The sequence below is a fragment of the Drosophila guanche genome, unplaced genomic scaffold, assembly GCF_900245975.1.
Source record: "Drosophila guanche unplaced genomic scaffold, DGUA_6, whole genome shotgun sequence".
Lineage (NCBI taxonomy): Eukaryota > Metazoa > Arthropoda > Insecta > Diptera > Drosophilidae > Drosophila > Drosophila guanche.
In genome coordinates, this window is record NW_022995751.1 from 4703312 (window position 1) to 4726798 (window position 23487).

The window sequence follows — 23487 nt, forward strand, 5'->3', positions numbered from 1 at the left end:
TTTTTATTATTTTTTTTTAATAATTTTAATTCTTTTATAAACTTAAGACTTAAAATAAAAGTATTTAAAGTTTTTTCTTTTTTTGTTTTTGCTTGACACGCGGAGTGCCACAAAATGTTACACATTCTTTTCTTTGTTTTCTTGAATTAAGCAAAATGTTTTTTATCTTGTCAAATAGTTCTCCGTTGTTGTTGCTGCTGTTGTTGTTGTTGTTGTGGGTGGTAGTGTTGCAGGGACTGCTTGTTGTTGTAGACCGGATCTCTCAAAGTATACGAAAATGCCGAAAGACGCCAGGCCTAGCTACAGACAGACAGCTGCTCCACAATCGCTACAAACTAAATTGATTTTGGCAGCCCGCACCGCCCAAAAGCGACTAGGCGGACGAGCTGAAGATTTCTACGTGTTTCTGTTGTTGTTGTTCGTCATCCACTTCTTCTTGTTGTTGTTGATTGTTGCGTTCCCCCGACTGAAGGCGGATGGTGTTGCCTGCCGGGGTAGGACGATGCTTGGTGGTTTTGCGGTTGACAATTTACAAGCTCTTCTCAAGCTTGATCAGCTCGGTGATGCCATCGTACATCTCCTTGACGGCATCGTATTCGGTGAGACCCATGCGACGCTTGTTGGAGATGTCATAGACACCGCCCTCAGCCTCGGTGTGCTCGCCGCGGGTGCCGCGCACCTGCAAGTTGTACTTGGCGGCAACCTCCTCGAGCTTGGCCTTGTTGGAGGCCAGCTTGGGAACCTTGATGTGCACGGAGGCACGGATGGTGGTGCCCAGGTTGGTGGGGCAGAAGGTCAAGAAGCCGAGACGATCGTCGTGGCTGAAGGGCACACGCTTCTCGATCTCGTTGACGGCAGTGACCAGGCGAGTGTAGATCTGGCCGAGATCGCCACCCTGCTGCATGGAGATGATGCGGAGATGATCCTCCTCATTGCACCAGACCAGGAAGGTCTTGGCATCGTTGTGGTAGATGCCACGGCCGCTGGGCCAGTAGCGGCAAGCGTTGGCGGCCTGCAAGAAGCGATCGCCCTCCTTGAACAGGAAGTGATCGTCGATGAGCTGCTGCTGCACGGTCTTCTCCATGCCAGTCAATGGGTAGAACTTGCCCTTCAGCTCACCGTCCAGACCGGACAGGGTGCTGCTGACCTTGCCCTCCATCTCCTTGTACTGGGCCTCGGTCAAGCAGGGGTTGAAAGGATAACCCTGCATGGAGCGACCGCAACGGACGCGAGTAGAGATCACATACTCGTTGGTTGGGTCAACGTTGCCGAAGCTCTTGACATCACCGAAGTTCGAGGCCGGATGCTTGTCGGTCTTCTTGAAGCCACCATGGTAGTCCTCAATGATGGGGTCGAACAGATCAGCGAAGACTGTGTACGACTCAGCATCGGGGGCATAGATGCCGACGCCGGAGTCGTGGTTCTCCAGACCGGACTGGATCACATCCAGCAGAGTCGACTTGAAGGTGGGTGTCACCTTGTTCTTCAAGTTGTCGAAGACCTCCTTGGTCAGGTACTTCTTCAACAGCGACTTGGAGTCGGAGGCAGCCAGCTTGGCAAAGCCCTCCTCCAGTTTAGCGAGTACAGCAGCGTCAACCATGGTGTCTTGTTTGCTGCAAAAAGGGATACAAAAACGAACACGGAGTTTAGTTTAAGGGCGTGGCAGTAAATGGCAGTCACTACATAATAGCAAGCAGGCAGTTTATAGTTTTTATTGTTTTGTGGCGCCTAAAAGACGGCAGGCAGCGGCAACATGTTTCGCTGGCGCATATCCTCACAATTCCTTTTTGTTTGTCCCCGCAATTAGTTTTGGGTTATGGCCATGTGCTCACACTCGACTTTGGCCCGCCGGCACGCGACACACCAGCCACACACCAAGGCACCCCGCACCCCTCACCCCTTAGCGATTACCACCACCCAACCCAACACATCACCATCACCCCCGGGTCTGTACGTACGCCCCTTGTGTACGACGATTGCTGCACGGTGGTTGCTGCGCCTCTCTCTCGCGTGTGTGTGCCCTGTTTTTGGTGGTGGCTGATGGCTGACTATAACATTTTTGCCGGCTGCCGCTGAATACGCAAATCGACGGCACACACACTATATCTGTGTACACACGCCTCGGCTCCGGCTCTGGTTCCGGGTTTGACTCTGCCATGCGCACTACAACAACATGGCGACGACGACCCGGCCCCAGTCAGAGCTAGAGCCAGAGACAGAACCCGAGCACAGAGGAGGCTCAGCCAAAAGTCCAGGGCAATAATAACTTTTTTATGGCATTTTTATTTTTGGGCGCTTTTCAGACAAAACTTTACGCAGCCCCACACACACATACACACATGACGTCAGCCCCAGGGATACAGACAGAATGACTGCCCGACGACCATCGTCTAGGACCTAGGCCACAAGGGAAGCCCTAGCCCGAGACCGAGACCGAGACCCTGCGATATATACACACCCATCTTCTCCAGCAGCAGTTGCTGCTGTACCATTGGGCTCTCCTCCACCGTTGGCCACATCGCCCTCGATCACCTTCTCCTTCTTATCCTTGGAGGCGCATAGACCCATTTTGTAGTTGTTTGTTTTTTTGGTTGTAGATTTGGTTGTAAAAGTTGTCAAAAACGTTTAAAAATTTGGCGCTTGCTTGGTCACAAAGTTCGGTGTTTGTATATAAAAAATTGAGGGAGGATTTCCGCTTAATGGATTTCCTTCCTTTTATGATTTTTCTTTTGCTTTTGCTCTTGCAGGTAAAAATGAAATCACAATTCAGCTCTAGCTCTACTATAATAGATCTCTAATCTCTCTATCTCTCTTTCTCTCTCTTTGGATCACGCTTAAACACACACAGACACGATGCTTGACTTAATGTTTAATGTTTAATGGGTATTGCTTTTTGATTTTCAATGATTTTCGGTTGTTTTTATGGTTGGTGGTCTGTTTCGTTGGTATCAAAATTAACGGACGCAACAATTTTAAAAATATTAATTTAATATTTTCAGTTTTCGTTTCTTTTTCTTTGCGAACTCTGCTCTGCTCCGAACTGACGGGTTTTTCTTGCTCTTTCTTGCACGATTTCAGCTGCCGCGCCCAAAAGTATACTACACTAAACAAACACTACGCAATGCTGTCGAAGGGAGCAAAGGACTTGCTGACTGCTGCTCGGTTGGCTGACTACTGGCTGGCTGGCTGCGCTGCTGCTGCTACTCCTTCGTGGGCTTGTCTGCACAATATTTAGCGCGCGCGTTTTGCTCGACAAACGAGGACTATGAGTACTACGAGGACTATGGCTGTGGACGAACAACACACTCAATCGGCAAATCGAAAGGAACTGAGAGCTGACGCACCCATGAGCCCCGCACTTAGCCGGCAGTCGGCATTTGAAATGGGAGAGGATTCAGCAGAGAGAAACAGAAACAAGGGAGAGCGCGTGGCATCGATGTATTTGCCGAAAATTCTCAATTTGTTTTATTTTTGCAGTGGGGGGGTTGGTTGGTCGGAGGTCGAGGGTTGCAGCAGCAGCAGCAGTGGCAGCAGCAGCATTGCATATCCGCAGGCGCCGGCCCAAACTGTTGCCGGATGAGCGGCAACATAATGCGGAAGGATATATTTATATGATGCGTTGGACGCACCCCACTCAGACCCACCACCACCAGGCCCAACCCAACTGCCTCCTTCGAGTGAATCAATAAAATTTATAGCACGCGACTCAGTCGGCAGCTGGGAATTGTTGAGCCTAAAGCCGGATAAGGAACAGAAGCAGCAGCAGCCGCAGCGGCAGCAGGGGAAGGGGCTGCTCGGTCAAGTCAACTTCAAGTGTCGTGCTGGAGTGTGAAATGTGCTCCTGGTAATGACATGAACGAGACACTCATCCCAGCCCATTCCATCCCTTTGTCGACTCTCAAGTGAGGAAAAAGAAAAAATCAATTACTCGGCAAATCGAAATTAAAGCCAGCTTGCGGGATTCCCAGGACCAGGGTAAAACGTGTACTCAACGCTTTAAATACTCCATTGTGGGATATGCGAAAGAGGAGGTCCTGTGTCTGTGTCTGTACCTGCAGTGGAAAATTCAGTTCGTTCGCGGGCTGATCCAACTCGGGGGATGGATCCAGTTCAATGGTTCAACGGAACCGGCTGCCTGCTACCAGAGACATTGCATTGCATGTCGAGTAAACATTAAGCTCGTGAAAAAATGTATTCCGCCCCCGCACCACACACACACTTGGTCAACTCTTATTTCAGACTTTTGTTTTGTTTTCGCCTAATTTCATTTGCAGCTTCAATTACTCGGCCAGACAGGGAGTCGTAGTCAGAGTCGGTGTCGGAGTCAGAGTCATTCCATCTCCAGGGTGAGTAATCCGCCGGCGATCGATCAGTTTTCTTTCCATCTCCAATTGCCCCATTCGTCTGGGGGTTTTTGTAATTATTGATTTGAAATGGAAAACACTTTGCCAACTCAGCCCCCACCCCTGCGGTTCCACTGCTCCTCCACAAATATTGATTGTGGAAACTTTTAGGCCATTCGGGAGTCATATCTGCTGTCGGTCCGCCCACTGTGAATGAGTAAACTTAGGCTTGTTAATGCCCCGTAAAGATAGTGGCAAGAGCTTTGCCAATTGCCATGCAATGCACTGGTTAAGGGTGTACCGAGTACGAGTGCGAACGAGTTCTATGAGTGCGAATATCTCGAAAGATAATAATAATGGCCATAACAGCAGCTGACTTACGGGGCTGTCTAACTAATCAATTAACTCGAGTGCGCCGGCTGATAGTCAATGAAAGATTGACTTGAGGAAACTGGAGCAAGCACACACGTACACACATAGATAGGGGGAAAACGTAGGAAAAACCACCCATGACTCAAAGGACCAGGGCACTTAAAAGACAAGCAAATCAAATTAAAATACTGATTTCATTATGTAACCCTCTTGATGATGATGAGGGGACACTAACACCACCATCAAGGGGGTCGCATTGGCACCCAGAGGAAAGGATATAGCAGAAGGAAACCCCCGAAGGAAAAGCAAGCAGGATCGGATCAATGGCAGAGCAGAGCAGCTCAGTTGATTAGTGTCACAGGGTAGTAGTGTTCTAATCACACACGCGTCACCAACTCTGAATTAGAAGAAATTAGAGCCTTTATATATTTTATAATGATATCACGCACGCGGCGGCGACTACTTTTCTAGAGGTTTTTTTTGTTTTCGTATTTTTGCAACCGTCAAGGCTTAGCAACAATTCGCGAATGGCCGGCACTGAAAAATCACTGAATGCGACTCCACCTCAGCTGGAGTGCTGGAAAGAGAGTGTCAAGAGTGCCAGGCAGAGAGGAGAGCCTCAATAGAAAAAGAGTTGGCTGGGATCAAGAGAGTCAGAGAGAGAGAGTGAGAGTGAGTGTGTGAGCTTGTTGTTGGCCAAGATAAGCTTTGGCCCTGATAAGCTTAGTCACTTTCAAATGGCAATCAGGGCTGTTAGCTGTCTCTCCGCCTGCCCGACTGGGACACACGATCAGAGGAAGGAGCAGGCAACCCCGCGATTAGATAGCGCGAGATGTGAGCAAACACTCTTCCAGCCACAGGTTGGTCGTCTTTGTTGGCAGGCCAAAAAACAAGAGGGAACAAAAAACCATAAAAGAAGGAAAGTTAAGGTAAAAGTTGCCTCCGCAAGAATCGCTGCCAAAAGCAATCGCATAAATCGAAATTGGCAGCCGTTTGGCCGCCAGTGGCAGTGGAAGTGCCTGTGCAATGAGCAGTGTAAGTTTATGGCCACTCTGGTCGTTCGTTCACCCGAGAAATCGCTGCAATAGTTTGCCTTCGTTAATTGCATAAACCATTGGCCCGGCCTGGCAGCATGTCAGCGTGGCCTGGCCAATCGATTGCACAAAGAAATTGGCAAAGTGCACGAGAAATATTTCGAAATGTATTTCGGGAAATTGGACATCGACAGCGTCGTCGTCGTCGCCGTTTGCCGCTTTAGTGTTCGCACATGTACGTGAGCGACTGCAACGGGAAATTGGCTGCAGGCTGCAGACAGTCCAAACTGGTCAACATTTTGATAAGGGAAAGGCTAGAAGGCGGATAGGGTAGGTATCAGACAGACAGACACACAGAGAGACAAGCCTACACTGTTCACACACTCATTACCATCCAGGAATTGGTCCCCTACTGGGCCAGACATTAATTCAAGTTGAGGCTGGACATGGCATCAACATCCCCATGTCACATTCCCGCCAGCAGCATTTTGACCAATAATAATTTCGTCTGTGACATGAACTCGACATAAAGCTCTTATTAATATATAGCGAATGTATAGGGGTAGGGATTTAGAGGGCTGCTGGTCGCCCGCATTTCCAAGTAGTTCTCGGATCTCATCTTTGCCTGCTGCCTGCCATGGGTCGTAATTTAATTAAAATTCTTTTGGCAAAACGTCAAAGCATCTCACACTCAATTAGGCAGGCAGAAAGGAAAGGCAGCCAGTCATCAAAATACAACAGCAAACAAACTTTGTACATAAATATGTATATGCCATATAGTAAGAATCGTATGTATATAAGAACTAAAGATATGAACATCAAATCAAATACATATTCTTCTTCCTTTCGTTATTTTTTTGCAGCAAGTGGCGCAAAATATTTTGCAGGCATTTTATGCTCATTACCCGGATGTCGTTGATTTAAATTTGTGTGCTGTCTGGGAAGACAATCAGCGAGCAGCGTCGGACGACACTTCATTAAGCTAAGCAACCAGCAAGCCAAAGGGGTTGTCGGTAGTTGCAGACTCTGCCACATATTCCGGGAAATCTGGGTGATCTTTATACAAAACTATATACTAAACTATACTCTTTATACTGTGTTTTACACAAGTCGCATCTACTCTACGTTTATTTTACATGTGCTGTAGTTGCAGTGGGTTTTTTCTACTTGAAGCTTTTAACTGATTTTCTATGAGCTTTTGGCAGAAGCTTTCTCTGATTTATTTTATTGCAAGTAAGTGAGTCCTCATGAAGTTTGCAAATTTCCAAAGCTTTCTCTCTCTCTCTCTCTGGCGTGGAGCTTTCGCTCAGCTACATCTACAGTCGCTTCGAAAATATTACGACTGACGACCCGACCAGCTCTTCAGCAATTTGATTTGTTTATTCGAGCATTTGTCTGAAATTCTAGACCCGTCCAAATATTTGTTTATTTTCTGTCAAATGAATTGTGAGAAAAATCAGGCAGAAATCGTATTATTGTACGAGGCATTGATTGGCACTGTCGCTGTCATCCGAGAGCTGCGTTTTGCTGCAATTCTATGCCATTTCCTGTCTGTGCAAAAATAAAACAGAGCCGCGCCGAACCCAACCCTAGCTTTGATTATATAATAGTGAGTGCAATGCAAAAATAAAGCCTTTTGTTTATCCATCGAATGGCAGAGAGAGAAAGAGAAGCGTTACCCTGTTAACTAGCTAGACTAGAGGGTTGGAATTTGTTTTTCCAATGTTTCGAAAAGTTAATCGCGTTCCTCCTCTGCTGTTCCTTCTTTCCCATTTCTATTCATTTTACTTTAATGGATCTCAATTGAATAATTAACAGCCATGTGTGCCATAGAAGCAGCAGCAATTCGTACAGCAAATGTAATACGCGATTTGTTTGTTGAATAAAATACACACCAACATTCTGTTCTCCGAGTTCCCATTCCCACGTCAGCTGATGTGCCAGCCTACAGCTTTGGAATTTTGTGTGAGGCTATTTCTTGGTGGTGGCCAGGTATATGTGTAGCTATGATGGGCACCTCTACCTACCCTATCCATCTGGTATCTGTGGCTATGTTTGTGCTTTTGTTTAGCTTATTTGCTTTCGCGGGGTTGTATTTTTAGCAGCCGGCATTATATCAACTCGAGCCCGAAATCGCTGCTGCTGCCTGCTCCCCCCGCTGATGGTTCTAGCCACTAAATTTGGCCGCCCGCCCAATCGCCCTCAAACTGTGGCAGGATTATATAATCGTTAACTGACTATTTTGTAGCCTGATATTTTGGCTGCTTGCTGTGCGCATTCCTGTGATTTGATTACTGTCAGCCGAGCATTATTCATTTAATTGTGCAAAAATTGGCAGATAAAATATCTAGAGCCGATAAGCAACTTATTTGATTATGCAATCGCCTGGCATTGACCGCGAAAGTGAGTATTTTATTGCTGAGGGTGAACCATTCTTATTATAGCCATGCCCGGGCAGGCAGGGGGGCAAGTTCAAGAGACGAAGCCAGCAAAGTGCTAACTGAAAGTTGTTCTCTTTCGCCTCTTATCTTTTAGAGGTGTGAGAACAGCGCATTAACAAGCCCCAATATCTTATCGGAATTGGCATAGAACATTGTCATAGACATAGAACGTTGGAGATACTTTCTTCTGCAAGCCAATGAACGACCGACCTTAAACTGCAGTCCCCCTGCCAGCCTCCCTACACCAGCAATTGGCAAGCAGCCGCACGCTACGGTACAGTCCTACCGTTCATTGGCATTTGGCCGCAAAAATTGCACAACGAACGAAACAGACAGACTGACGGACAGAGAGGCAGACGAGCAGCGACGTTTGCCAGACCATGACAGGGCCAAACAAGTTTTTTTTTGTCTCTCTTGGCGAAAATCAGAGAACTGCATAACGAACGTAACTATATACTCGGCATAAACTTGAGGCGCTTTACTGGCTTGCCGGTAACCAGTTTTCGGTTTTGGGATTGCAATAAATGCATTGAGTATTCTATTTATTCAGGTGACTCAGCCGGGGGAACTTCATGCAGAAAATTCATAAATCTTGGATGGCAACAGCGAAGCACAAACACACACAGGATATTCACACACACACACACAGGATACGCACACTCACAAACAAAAGGAATTGTTGAAGTTAATTAACAAATTTGTTGCCGCCAGAAATTAAACTTTTAGTTGCCACACTTAGCTTAAATATTAAATTCTAGATAAAATCACACCATGTACTATCTTTAGTTGGACTAATTTGTTTCACTTGATTTGCAAATATATTTTTTATGGTTTGTGGTTGGAGAACGGCTCACCTTTGCAACCGTAGAATTCAACGTCCAACGTTACAATGATCAGAAAATTCTGTTCTTTGACTCAATGGATTGCAGTCGGCTGTCGGTGGGGCAGCAACGTTGGGGTTGGCGCTGACGCTGGCAGAGCAGCGGCAGCAGCGCTCCCTTCTTCTTTCACTTTCAAACTACACCAACACACAAACACAGACGAGAAACGCTCGGCAAGCACAAGAGCACAGCAGAGAGACAGAGAGAAAAAGCTACGGCCTGCAGTGGTGTGCGAGTGTGGGAAGCCTGCCTCCTGGCGTGCCTCTGCTGCTGCTGGTATTCTGTACTGTATTTGTGGCAGCTTGCCGCTCTGCCACGGCAGCTGTGTGTAGTGCCAGCTTGCCGCTCAGTCTCACTGTATCTGTGTGTGTGTAGTGGCAGCTAGCCCCTGCTCCCAATTGACGTAGGACGTGACGTATGATATAAAAGCAGAAAAGGCAGTAAAGCTTTCGTTTCGCTAAAGAGCGCGACAGCAAAACACACACACACACACACGCCGGCACTAAAAAGCTCTTCAGCAACACAAACACATGCATAGAGGAGGCACCTCTGCCGCTGACAGAGAAAAGGAAAGTGTTGGCAGCGCGCAAACAGCTAGAAAACTGCACTGCTTCATTCCGGTTGTGGGAGCGAGAGGCCCACAAGAGCGAGCCTGCAGGCAGACAGGCAGGCTGTAGCTGTAGCTCTGGGTTTGCATGTGTTTGAGTAACTATGCAGCGTCAATTGGTGGGTGTGTTGGATACACCACACCCATGCGAATGCAAATAGTTTTCATTGCTTTATTATGAGCAGACATTGCTCCAGGCGAGGCGGCCTCCCCGATGAAAGTAACCAAAGTACGAGTAAGTATCACAAGTTAGCCCCAGAGTACACTCCTCAAGAAGTGCCAGTATTTGGGATGACTCAACAAAGCCCCACTCAGAATTGCCCAAAAATGCTGAATAAACAATTGAAGCAGACCATCGGAGGGAGCTTATTGTTCGACCAGAAGGGGAATATACTATAGACCCCGTACAGCTTCAGAAATATATGCATATCGTGTATTTATGACACAATCTGTCGCTGGTGGTTGTTACGATCTAAGGCAAACAATAAATTTTGGCACTAACACCACCGCTATATAAAAATGAAAAATTTCTAGAAAATACCTCGATTAAATGTAAAAGATTTATAGAAAATTAGGTGGAAGACTAGCCAAATAAACATCTAAAACCCAAACATACGTTCAATACCTAATAATAATGCGATAGGAACAATGAATATCTGCCTCAGAGGTGAAACAAATAAACAAAACAGATATAATCGCTTACACGATCTCTAACAAAAGTCTTGAACTTGAAATTGAATGCCTTCGCAGCATAAAGGAACCAAATACATATACACACGAGAGTATGTTCATATATCTACTTATATCTAGGTGTGGGGGAGCCCAAAAGAACATCGAACATAAAATCATTTGTTACTAAATGAAAAACTGAGGGAAAATATTTGAACAGTTGCCAACGAAAATTTATGCAATGCGCAGCAAACATCGAAAGATCTATACAATATATCCCTATCCCACACGTGTAGTAAGTTGTTTTCGAAAACAACACACAAACACACAACTTTTGGTTTCCCGTGGCACACGAATTTTCCATATTCCACGGGACAGGCAATCAAAATATACTATATGTACATATTCAATAACCGTTTCAGCCATCAAATAATATTCAAAATAATATATGCAGAGAATTAACTTTTGATACGCATTAAAATTCCGACTGGCAGCAGGCACCGCAGGATGCTTATATAATCCAGAACTGTCATCCCTCCCAGTGCGGGAGGGGCGCACATTTTCGCATTTTCAATTTACTTTTCGTTTTCATTTTCAATGGCTGCGCGGCTCTCGAGTGGTGGCGCTGAGATTACGTAAATGCTCTTCCCAACCCAGAAGCTTTTTATTCATCTTGCAGTCTACTGGCTGCCTTTGGGGGCTCGGTGCCTGTGTAGGATTTCCCATAGAACAACGAACAGTTAATACCCGGCTAACAAGTGGAGGAAAGCGAAATCTATACTTGATATGAATGTATATAGGGAGCGACCTTGAAACGCTTGCGACACAAGCTTTAGATACGAGTAGATACATATTTTCGTTACTGTTGACACACAGTTGAGAAAGCACTTAGCATGTGTGTGGTTCATACAATATATATATATATATATATATATATATCTAAATACATTATATGTACACGCTCGACTCGTAAACGAGCTGTGGGAAATGCATGTGACAAGCCTCTGGCTTTGGGTGGAAGCCGCGCTTGATTCAGCCACCGCAGCGAGAGAGAGCTTATTCACATAGCCAGAGGGGCCTCTGTTCCATGTAAGCATTACTCGTAATCGTATCTTTATCCACACACATCTATATGTACGGGGGAAACTTGCATAACACTCTCATCGCGGTGCGCCGTGTTTATAGAAGCATTTAGTCACTGACTGATTGCGGCTAGCAATGCTGGAGGCCAGGCCAGGCAGCCCGTCAATCCAGAATGGATTGCTAATTTGTGGGTCTGCAAAAAGCGAGTGCCAAAAAATGAGTAAACCATTTGAAATATGTATTATTAATTTGTTCAATTTGCGGTCAGCCAAGCACGAGTCCGCCTCCAAAGCCTCACCCTTCCCTTCCAGGTCAATTAGCTGTGAAATTATTGCTATAATGGAAAAATGTTTGGGCTTTAGAGCGGGAGGGAGCAGTGGCTAATTATTCATGGATTGCAACATATCATACTAAGTCTTATACATCGAATGCGATACACAAAAATACACTGCGTTTGTGTTGTCAACTTTCCTTTTGTGTATTTGTTCTATCTTTTGTTTGTTAAACAATATTTTGGCAGAAGATCAAAAGCGACGCTTGCCAAAATCAATTTTTTGCACAGGCGCGAGCCAACAGAACGAACCCAAACTATTTATCCGTGCATATGTACATACAGTATATGTATGTATGTATGTACCTTTATGTATGTATATTCACCCATTTATCTATACTATACAGGGATATGGGAACATCAAATGAGACACCTAAGTGAGGGCCGCCAAATATGAAGACCTCTGTCCATCAGGAAATGATTATTATGAAAGAGTGCCCCAAAGACATGAGGCATGACGTGGGCTCTGTGGCTCTTTAGTCTCCCGAAATAGGCTCGTCGTGTCAGTTGGGCAGCAGGAGACCACTGCCACTGCAACTGCAACTGCACAGCCAATTTGCAGCACAAAAAACAATAAAGCATATAAATTGTCGGGCCACAGCAGCGCTTTGACTGCGTCTCCAAATATAAATAAACTCTGCATGGGGGGAGATCATGTGACCTGACGACGACGACGACGTCGGCGACGCACAACGGAGGAGACAGTCGACGGAAGACAGGCCTCATAATGGCCACGACAGCGGCACATCATTTCAATTTCCATTTCATTTTGCATGTGGGTAATGGGCAGCTAGCCAAAAAGCTAAGAAATCTACTTCGGGTAGCCAGAATGAAAGCACTCGGCGCGCCTGGCCAGTGGCCACATCCTTGAACACCTGGCAAGGACAAGGCGAGTGGTTTGCGTGCCCAAAGGTTTAACATTTCGGGCTGTGGTTCTAGCTGTGGCGCCAAACACTTGGTCGATTAATATTAATGGGAAATCAATTTTGTGCAATTAGAGGAATTGGAGAAAGAACAGATGGCCGGGCAGGGCTCATAAATAAACTGAAACTTGCACTTGCAACGGAGTCACAATGCAGGAGAACGCAGGCGACACTCACATAACGGCGAGCTGTCCGCCCAAGCACAGAACATGAGACAAAAATAACACACCAGGAAAATTGTAGTCGCCCCATCATCATCATGATCCAACATTTGTGCTGATGCGGCTGCTGCTGCATGGCAACGTATCAACGGGGACTTGGGTGCCGGGCGGGAGCCTCTTGTCGCCAAGCGGCTTCCACATGGCAACTATTTTCGCCAGCAGAAGTCACCAGAGTGCATTGAACCCGCCTCGGCTCGCCGCACCGCGCCACGAGTCAGAGATGCGGAAATGGCCCCTTACGCACAAAAATATCAAATTTAACAACTTAAAAGTCTACAAAAATAGGTGCAGCCGTGTGTGCAGGATGCGCTTACCGTTCGCCAGCCTGCTGCGCCTCCTTGATCGACTGGATGAAGGCGTTCGACTCGCCCTTGATGAAGTCATTGCTAGCTTCCTTCAGCTTGGGAACCTTGGGTGCTGGCTGCTGGGCCTCGAACAGCTTTTTGTCCGGGCTGTCACCGATTTGGTTGCCATTAGTGGCATTGCCATTGGTGTTGCCCTCGGTCAACGATTTTGGCAACGGGATAGGCATCTTGTCAGCTGTCTTTGGTGGAGTACTTGGTTGAGGTACGACTGTAGCAGGAGCTGGCTTCGGTGGGGCAACCACTGGAGCAGGAGTGGGTTGCGGTTTAGGTGCTGGTGCAGTTTCTTTCGGGGGAGAAGGTGCAGGAGTAGGCGCAGGAACTGGGGCCGGTGTCGGTTTGTTTACAACAGGCGCCGCAGGTTTCGGTGGCTCTGGTTTTGGAGCAGGTACAGCTGCTGGCTTCGGTGCTGGTGCGGGTTCCTTAGCTGGTGCTGGAGCGGGTTCCTTAGCTGGTGCTGGAGCGGGTTCCTTAGCTGGTGCTGGAGCGGGCGCAGGAGCTGGATTCGCTGGTTTGTTGTCTAACGCGGGCGCTGCAGGCTTGTTTGAACTAAAAAACCAAGCCAAGCGCTTGCTACAAAAAGAATCAAAAACAAAATAAAAGAAAATTATAATTAAAACAACATAATCAAACAAAAAACTTAAAATGTAACACAAATACAATAAACGTGAAACCCCCTCCTCCCGCAAATGCGTTTTCTCTTCCACAGAATGTTCTCCAACGTACCATGGCTGCGGCACGCGGGGCACCCTTTCTGATGCAATGAACTTCAGTTAAAATTCGACACGCCTTTATTTTCAGTTACTGCCCACAATTAAAAATACAATTAAAAGTTAACTTTTTACAAGTTTCGCTTAGTTTTTTGCTAAATTAGAGCAGATTTGCGTACTTTTCAATAGGAAGATGAGAGCAAAAGCGACGCGGCAAAACTAGCGGCGCTGCAGTTGCTTTAGCGTGGCAGTTTTGCCACTATTTCGCAGTTTTCAACTACAATTCGACTCACCTTCGACTTTACACAATGCAGAAAGATGAAATAACAATTAATTGGCAATTATTTGACACTAAACGCTTAGTTATTTGCGAAAATACAACAGATGTGCGATCAACGCGTCAAAGCGGTGGGAGGATGAGAACAAAAGGGACGATGAAAACCAAGCGGTAGGAGGAGCAAAGCAAAAGGGAAGACGAGAACATAAGAGACGATGCAAAACAAGCAGTGTGACCTTAATTGTATCAATTACAGGGTCACTCTTGCAAAGCTTCCAGCATTCCAGGAATCGATGTAATCGATATCGAAGGATGAAATTCAAATTCAAATTCAAATAGATTTTCAGATTGTTTGTAAGAAATCAATTTCGTACTCCTATCCCCCGTAATAGTCAGCATTTCTGCTGTCACGTAGGCCAAACGAGCGGAAGAAAGCGCAGAACTCGTGCGGCCAATAGATAAGCAAACAAACTCACAAATACAACGAAAGCCGGCTGGTGTTTCATTTTGGCCAAACGAATACCGTGGCAAACTTTAATTATCACTTTCATTATTACGCTAATTGCCGGTAGATAACAACAACTGGCCGTTTTGTTTGCCAAAATTGTGAATTCGGATTCGCATGGGTGAGTGCGTGAGAGTGCGAGTGTATTTGTGGGTCGCTGTCGCTGCTGATTGCAGCTATCACGATGAGATTTAGAGCCAACGTAGAAAAGCCGGTTGTTGTTGCTGCTCAGTTTTGCAGCAGGGGCTGACGAAAGCAGAAACAGATCCATCATGTGACTGTGTGCTCGTGTGAATGAGTGAGTTACTTTGTTGCTAAATGCATGGAGAACAAGGCATAGCCAGTTAGCACCTCTCGGCCATAACCAGCGATCCCACGACAAGTGCGAATAGACTGAGAGAGAGTGAGAAAGTAGAGATTGGGGCTTAGATTGCATACTGCAGACTGTTTCCGAGATGATTAGATTGTGGAGTTTTGCGAAAATCAATCATAGGGGGAAGGAAACCAGACGATAACAGTTATCTGAGAGATTTATGGAGTGAATGAACGGTAATCAATACAAACCGTGCAACAAGGCAACTCGTATGAGCGAAATTCGAGTCGAGCATGGATATTGGAATTCTCCATAAGCTCCCAATTAAATATAAATCCATTTGATGCATTAAAATCCTTGCCTCCCAATTATATATAATTCTACATTGCATTAAAGCTGACCTGCATTGTAGCGTGTATGTCAATTATACATGTACCTTGAACACATTTTACGTGCGCCCCGAAAAGCAGGCAACACAAAGCACACATTTTAAACTAAACAACCAGTGCAGTCCAGTGGCTGTCAAACCGTTTCGCTACTTACCGGATTTCGTCGACAGCAAATGTTAAATACCACAAAGCGAACATTGTAAATAGCTGAAAATAAATGAAAATCGTAATTAGAGTGAGTGTTCAGACTGATGAATATGTATTCATATGTATGTACTATTAAGCTGTCAATTAATGGGAATTGTTTGGGCTATAAATGGCAATTTCCAAAACATGCACTTGTTGGGCGCTGACACTGAAATGACATCGAAAACTGACAACAAAGTGACGTAGCGCAGCCGATGAGTGTTGCGAAAAGTCAATCAACAGCAGCAGCACCAGAGACAGCAGCAAAGTCCGGAGCAACCGAGAGACAAAGCTTTAATTAATTCTCGAGACGCAGATAAAATAAAAAGAGTATTTACAGAGGCAGCAAAGAGTCGGTCGAGTCGCAGAGCGCACAGCACAGCAAAGACATGAGTGCAAATATGCCGGCATTATTCAAGGTTTATTTATAGAAAAAGCGGGAACGGGTGCAAGAGTACCGTCCCCATGCCGGATTGCAAATTGACTCGCTGAACCGCGCTGAACGCTCGAAATGCATTCGCAGAGCGCCGTGGGGCACGTGAAAATGCGCGACTTCTGGGCAGGCAGCCAGACCATCCAAATCAATGCTGGCAAATGTGCACTCTGAATGGCGCCGCAGCAAAGCGTCTAAATATAGGGCTTGCCACCATCGATCAATTATTGTGGCTAATACCTGTAGGGATTTTGTTTACTCATCAGATTTGTGCCAAAATTTGTTGGTTTTGGTCTCTGGAACTTATGACAGCAGCGCAGCTGTGTCTTCTCTCTCTCTCTCTGTTTATTTTCTTTGAAAGCAAACGCGGCGTATGAGCAATTTAAGAGTGACACACAAACACACACACACACACACATACGCATCCATGGACAGTTACGTCACAGTCTGTGAGAGACGAGCATTATGCAGCATGCCACACTTGAGGGATGATTGGGGGTGTAAACGAAGGCCCCTTTTGGGTCCACTCACCTTTGCTCGGATGGGAGGACTTATAAAACAGTTGGAAAAATCTTCTTCTAAACTATGTTAACTGGAGGGTCGCTGGGTTTCTGTTCCTTGGTTCCTTTGGGGGTAATTCTCGTATCAAAAGGGGTTTAAATGCCACTTCGAAGACCGTTCCACAGCAGGGTGTAAATATCTTGCTGATTTTATTAAAATTTCATTTAACCAAATTGCAAATGTTTCTGCTCTAGCTGCGTGCTGTTGAATGCTTCTTTAATTTTTTTTTCGACTGTTCTGTGCAAAATTCAACTGCTCGACTCGCGGCGACGACGACTACGATGGCTATGACTACGCCGGCGAAGAGCGAAGAGCATGGACGGAGAGCGAAAGAGAACGACAGAGAGCAGAGTGAGAGAATGACTGAGAGCGCCGACGCCAATGTTTTCTCCGTCTCCTGACTGCATTTCGTGAAGCTTTTCTAGTGAGATTTTTCCTCCCAAAACACCTAAACAAAAGGTGCTATTTGCGTGTGCCAGTGGTACTCTCGATATTGGGTCATTACTCATGCGATTACGTTATGGCACGACAATGTATATCAATAATGAAGCAAAAGCTGGCCAAAAGGCTGCACAAATCAATAAGCGTAATATTTATTTATATTAAACTTGGGCGAGTCTATCGCGGGTGTTATGGCAGCTGACTGTAGGGATTATTGGTTACGGATATCATTTCCTAGCATTATCTTTCTGCTCTGCTGACGCTGACTGTCTCTAGTTTAGATAAGCCATTCGCAGACACGGCTAGTCATTCATTAAACAACGCTATCTGATTGAAGTGATAGCTATCTTCAATCCGCCAGAGAATGCTGCTTATCAATGTTTACCTGCGGCAGTTTGGCAGCCACTGGCAAAGTGCATGCAGACCCAGCCCAGCCCAGCCTCCATGATGGCATGTTGCATAACCTGCACCCGCTTACATAATCCAAGGACCGAGATAAAGCTGAGGACGGGCCCAAAGAACAAGGTCAAAAGTTCAAGGACTGAGAAAAGCTCGCACCCACGTAGAGAGAGGCAAAGCATTTGCGTCAAGCGGAAGTCCTCAAGGTTTATGCGTGTGTGTGGGTGGCTGCGGAAGTCCATGAGTGTGTGTGTGTGTGTTGATGTTTTGGTTGTGTAACAGCTGCTGAAGAACTTTATCTTAACATTTTTGTATGGCAAGGGAAACATTTGAAATTAGTTAAATTTTTATTTGCATTTTTATAACATTTTTGTTTTTTTTTTTATTGATTTTTCAAGTGAATGCATTTTGTTTGCTACATAATTGGTTTATAATTTGTTGCATGTCTTAATGTTAATGATATATTGCATATGCCACAAAAACTGTTGCTGGCCATTTGTTTATATATAATTTTTGTTCTGTAGTTTTAGCTTTAATACAAATTCTGCGGAACTCATAGACATGGCAAATCAGCTTGAAATAAAATGTTTTCATTCATTAATTTAAAGCGTTCTATGTGCATACTTTTCTTGTTCTTGTTGTTGTTGGTTTTTGTGTGAGTATTTGCTACATTTGAATATAATTTAACATTGGTTTCCACTTATTTGGATAAAATCAGATTGAATATAACTAAAAGAATTCGTTTCACTCTGCTGCCCTGCGCTGTCTGGCTGCTGCTGCCGTATTCCCGCTAAGCTAACTATCGTACTACTACTCGATCGGCTGTCGATCTGCTAATCATTATATCATTGGGCCTCATTCCCGATGGTCCATCTAATCAACATCTTCATCTCTATTCTCTTCTGGTTCTTAACTCTCTTTTTGTTTTTGTTTTGTTTTGGAAAAGTTGTTAACATTCTTTTGTTGGTCGCACATGTTTCGCATTGGCTTTTTTCTTGTTCTTTTGTTGTTGTTGTCTGTTGTTGTTGTAGTTGTTGTAATAGTGGTTGTTGTTGTTGTTTTTAGTGTTGGTGTGTTCTTCTGGTTTTCCTTCTTGTTGTTTTTTATCACAGCTTTCTTCACTTCACTTTTGCTCTCATAACTTTTAAGCATAACTTGCATATATGTATGTACATATTGTTGTACATTTATAAATCTTGTTGTTAATGCACGGCTGTTTTTGTTTGTTTGTTTGTTTTTTTATCGTCTTTCTTTCCCCCCCGGGATCACCACACACCACTACCCTTAGTATCGTCTCGTTGGTGTGTACACACATTCATTTACATCAGGGTTTTTCTTTCACTCTTATATACTCATTTCATATACATATACATAACATGCTTGCTTCTCGTTGGTGTTCCTTCCTTCTGTCTCCTCTCGTTCTGCTCTCAACACTTATCTTAAACATTGTTGTTACTGTTTTTTGTTGTTTTTGCTGCATTTTTGTTGCTGCTGGCTAGCATAAATCGCATTTTGCTTTGTGGGTTTACAATGATTTACATTTGTGTGTGTTTTGTGGAATGATTTACAAAAATTGGTTTCCTTCTCTCCTCTCGAATTTAAATTTAAATACAATAAATGGCATATAAAATATATATTTTTGTTGTTGCTGTTGTTGTAGTAAGTATACAAAAAGAACGTTACGTTACGTTACGTTACGCGTACAGCAGCGTTGTTGGAAGTGACTCTAGTGTAACACAAAAATTATAATACTCTTCATACTTCATACGTTTGATTGTAACTGAATAAATCCATTGATTGACGCACCGACCGCCGAACGACCGACCGATCGCTTGATCATTCACCAACTGGTGCGGTTCGGTTCGGTTCGGTTTCATTCATGTGTGCTGGATGGCACTGGATGTTCTTTTCGTTCTTTTCGGAAGCAGCATGACACTTTTATCACATTTGGTTGTTGTTTTGTCGCTTGGTTGTTGCGCGGTTGGTATGTACTAGACTTAAATTAACTACAGTTGTTGTTTAGCATTACATACATGCATAGATTGCTTGGTTTTCCCTGTGATTTACAAATTAATATTCGCTACTGCAATCCATAACAAAAAATGTTTACATGCATAGGTTGTTTACAGATACATACAGATTACATACAAATATAGATGGTCGATTGGATAGTTGTAAGAGTTGTCTTTGAGATCGCATTTGTGGTTGTTTTTTGTTGTTTGCGGCTTGTCCAAGAACTCGGTGCTGCCTCTTCCTCTTCCTCTCCCCTCCACTCCCTCGCTACGACAAGCATAGTCAACGCACTTTTTTTGTGAGTGTTTCTTTGTCGGTTCAGTCTTCTGTTTCAATAGATTTTGTTTTGTTTAGATTGTTAAATTTGAGCAAGTGCTTTGTGTCTTGTTGTTGTTGTTTGTTTGTTGTTCTTGTTGTTCTCTAAATGCTCAACATGATCTTCAGGTACCATTTTTGTTGTTGTTGTTGTCGTTGTGGTTGTACTTGTTGTTCGGTGAGCAAACATTTGGGAGCACCAGCAGTACGATCTATCGCGTTGAGCTCTGGACAATACGCTGCTGTTTTGTGCAAACATAGGTAAAATATAGTAGTAGTAGTACATATAGTTGTATAAATTAATGCCGGTGCTACAAAATACTTAAAAGTTGGTTGTGGGTTTTACATTTTGCCATTGCCATTGCCTTTGCCATATTGCTAGTTGCTATTGCTTTTGCCTTAGGCCGTGAACACGCATTGCATCGCATGGACAGTAAACGGCAGCATCATTTAGCCCTTAGATATTTGGCTATTACAATATTTATATATACTCTATATATTTGTATACGTGAGTGTCTCTCTGTGAGTGTGTATGTTGTCTTGTGTCTGTGTCTGTGTGTGTGTGGGTGTCTGTCCTTTTCTTTCTTTTGCTGTCATAATATCACTTGAAAACTAGACAAATGGCGGCGGCGCTTAGCGAACGAGGATCGTACTCTCGTTGTTGTTATTACATTTGTTGTGGTTTGCCCTTTTGTCGTGTCATGTTCTTTGTCATCCAGTTTATCACATTTGAGCGCCGTGTTCACATTTACATATTCACATTATTACAGAGGTTAACAATTTGTGCCAATTGCATTTTTGAGCAAACAATTTGACATTGGTCGTACTTGGTTTCACAAAGTCACTTTCTTTGCCACTTTCTCCACCAAACCACTCTACTTGGTTACATCTTTAAACTTAGCTAACTAGACAATCAATTCACTTAACAATTTCTTGGTGTTTGTTGTTGTGGTTTCTGATGCTCACACTTGGCTCTCTCGCTCTTGCATTCGATTCGTGTTCGTGTTCATGTTCGTATTCGTAATCGCATTTGCTTTTGCTTTTGCTTTGAATCACAGTTCTTGTTGCTTATAAAATGATGTTTTTTTCTAGCAGTTATTAACAAACACATTCTGCCCATTTGCTTTACAATAAATTACATTGATTTGTGGCTTGCTCAAGTCTTTTTGCTTTGCTCCTAACATTCTCTAGCTCCCAGCTGTCGCCTTTCGCCTTTCGCCTCTCGTCTGTCCAACGAACGAAACTTGATAGCGATTTTGATTATACAACTTTAAAACTTAAATTTTTAACTTCTATAAAATGCTCGCCAATCCAATCAATTTGCAGTTTACATTTACACACTTTGTCATAACTTAGGATACACGCATACATATACGCTATATGCGGGGTCAATTTAGCCTTTGCTTTTGTCATCTTTAGGTTTTGCTTTAGCTACGTAATTAGAAGTTTCATAATGTTTAAGTTAATTTCTACGCTCTCGAGTTGATCACGGGTCATGTCGGTTGTTTCTCGCCTTTACTTAATGACTTTGCTTCATTTTTTGGTTATTTTTACTTGAGTTTTCTGCTGCATCCACTTACTAGCCGAGATCCTGGCGCATCATCTCGTATACGAATTGATCACGCACTTCATAGTCCACAGGGCCATACGACAGCGATGGAGGAAGTTCATCTATTCTGATGGGTGCCCACTGTTGGCCCAGCAGCGAGCAGATTTCCTAGGAAAGATAAAAGTAAATCAAGCCCGTATATCGTATGAAAGTATGGGATACTCACCTCTTTGTAGGCATTCAGCGGAGACATGGACCAGTCAATCATGGAAACCTCTAGGCGCTTCAGCTTGCGGCCTCGCAAACGGGCAATGCCCACCAGATTGTGCGGATCCATCAGGTAGCCGTGCACTACAATCTCCTCCAGGCGCACGCAGCGCCAGGCCATCATTACGAAGGGGTCCTGGCGCAGAAAGTTGTGACGGTAGTCCAAGCGATTGTTATGCTTATACGCAGAATCCATATAGTAGATGCTGCGCAGCGTGTCCTTGTTGTTCAGGGACATCCAGTCGAGGGCCTCGGAATTCATGAACTCACAGAACAACAGCCGCACATGGGTTACTGGCATGTGGCGACGCAGGACACGTGTCTGTAGCAGCTCAATGGCTTCGTAGGCGTACACCAATGTCAGCACTAGGTCAATGCTTGTAAAATGCCTGGCAAAGTTGGCCCAGGCATACTCCGACACACTCGCCTGCTCCTCGCTGTCCAGGCCATGGACTACTATGATAAATTTTCGTAGTGGCAGCACCTGGATGGTGTGCAGCAGCTCATCGGTGAGCGTGTCGTAGTCCAGGGACAGCACCTGAAGATTAGCACACTTCTGCAGCAGCGTTATGTCCAGCGAGAGTATTGGATAGTGACTAGGATCGTACTTGAGGCTGGCCAGTGTCAGTTGCTGTAGCTCCTGGGGCTTGGCGCAGGACCTAAGCAGCTCCTGACCATAGTAGGTGAGAGCTTCAATGGCACCCAGGTCCAGCAAATGACAGGGCTTGCACTTGCGGTTAAGAAACAGCTTCAAAGGTTCCACAAAGCATCTGATGGAGTAAAAGAAAACTTGGGAAACTGTCTTCTGGCATTCTCTGGCGTAATGCTTACTGTTCTATGCCCACAAAGTGATCGCTGTGCATATTTCCTACGGCAGCAAGTCCTACGTTGTGGGTTTGAAATCGCAGCGCTTGGATATTTTCACAACGAGCCACTCTAAGGAATAAAGGAAATGTTACTTGGGTCATTGTTTATATCTATTAATATAATATAATATATATTATATCTATAAATGCAATATCTATTAATACTACGTACTTGCAAAGAAGTCGTCGCATCTTTTGGATCTGAAATGCATTGTGAAAGTCAAAGACAATGACCAGCTCTCTGGCCAGCTGGGCCATACTGCGGTGGAAGAAGGTTAACTGATCATCGCGCGCCACATTGATTTGAAAGCGAAAGTTTTTAAAATATCTGTGGAGTTGGAAGAAAAATGTAACTAAAATTTAAATATATTGCACCTAAAACTGTTTACAACACTAAAATAAACAAAAGACCAGAGTTGCTGCAACGTATCCAAATGGAGGTGTTTTTTGAAACGTCACCTACAACTCAAGGAGGGTCATTGACTGTCCCCATACTCTTGGTGTATTGAATAAACTCATTTCCATAATATACGAGACCATATACAATGAAATATATAATCGTTTTTGTGAAAAATGGAAATGTTTCAGCCAGTCATGTACAAGTGAACCCAGCCCTCACACACACACGCACGAACGCATACAAATACCCACACAGCTGCATCAACTTACCGTTTTTGAAAGAGGCACTGTCTCCAGGTGTAGCAAACACTGGCTGCCGACCTTCTGTCCTGGGGCTCCAGATAGTCAAAAATCTGTGTTAGAGCCACTGCTGGTATTGTCTGCCATGGTGGGTGGCTTTGGCTTAAATTCATTACTTTTTGTTTTTTGTTTATTGCGTTTTAAACAATGAAAAATTGCAAGCAGTGTGACCGCGGATGAAACGCAAAAATATCCGTCTGACCCTTAGAAAAATATTGCGCTATGGAAAACCGATAAGCCGATATACCAAGAGTGCATCAACTTAACCCACTTGGGACCTTTTTACTAAACAGATGA

At 44.5% G+C, this 23487-nt stretch overlaps 2 protein-coding genes across 6 annotated transcripts; both read right to left on the reverse strand.

Moving 5' to 3' along the window:
- Positions 1 to 436: 436 nt before the first annotated feature.
- LOC117587269 (arginine kinase) lies at positions 437 to 15668 on the reverse strand. Of its 5 annotated transcripts, XM_034277846.1 has the most exons (4): positions 15616 to 15668; positions 13759 to 13840; positions 13220 to 13710; positions 437 to 1613 (listed from the first exon to the last, which is right to left on the reverse strand). In XM_034277846.1, the coding sequence occupies exons 1-4, from the start codon at positions 15657 to 15659 to the stop codon at positions 530 to 532; spliced, it is 1701 nt and encodes a 566-aa protein (XP_034133737.1). In that variant the 5' UTR covers positions 15660 to 15668; the 3' UTR covers positions 437 to 529. The 5 variants fall into 5 exon arrangements, with proteins under 5 accessions (XP_034133737.1, XP_034133736.1, XP_034133739.1 ...); XM_034277845.1 differs by having other exon boundaries at positions 13220 to 13840; XM_034277848.1 differs by lacking the exons at positions 13220 to 13710; positions 13759 to 13840.
- Positions 15669 to 18400: 2732 nt separating this feature from the next.
- On the reverse strand, positions 18401 to 23393 carry LOC117587325 (F-box only protein 39). The gene is made up of 5 exons (XM_034277957.1): positions 23161 to 23393; positions 22664 to 22819; positions 22457 to 22561; positions 21585 to 22395; positions 18401 to 21526 (listed from the first exon to the last, which is right to left on the reverse strand). Exons 1-5 carry the CDS (start codon positions 23301 to 23303, stop codon positions 21389 to 21391), a joined length of 1353 nt encoding a protein of 450 aa, XP_034133848.1. The 5' UTR covers positions 23304 to 23393; the 3' UTR covers positions 18401 to 21388.
- Between the last annotated feature and the right edge of the window lie 94 nt (positions 23394 to 23487).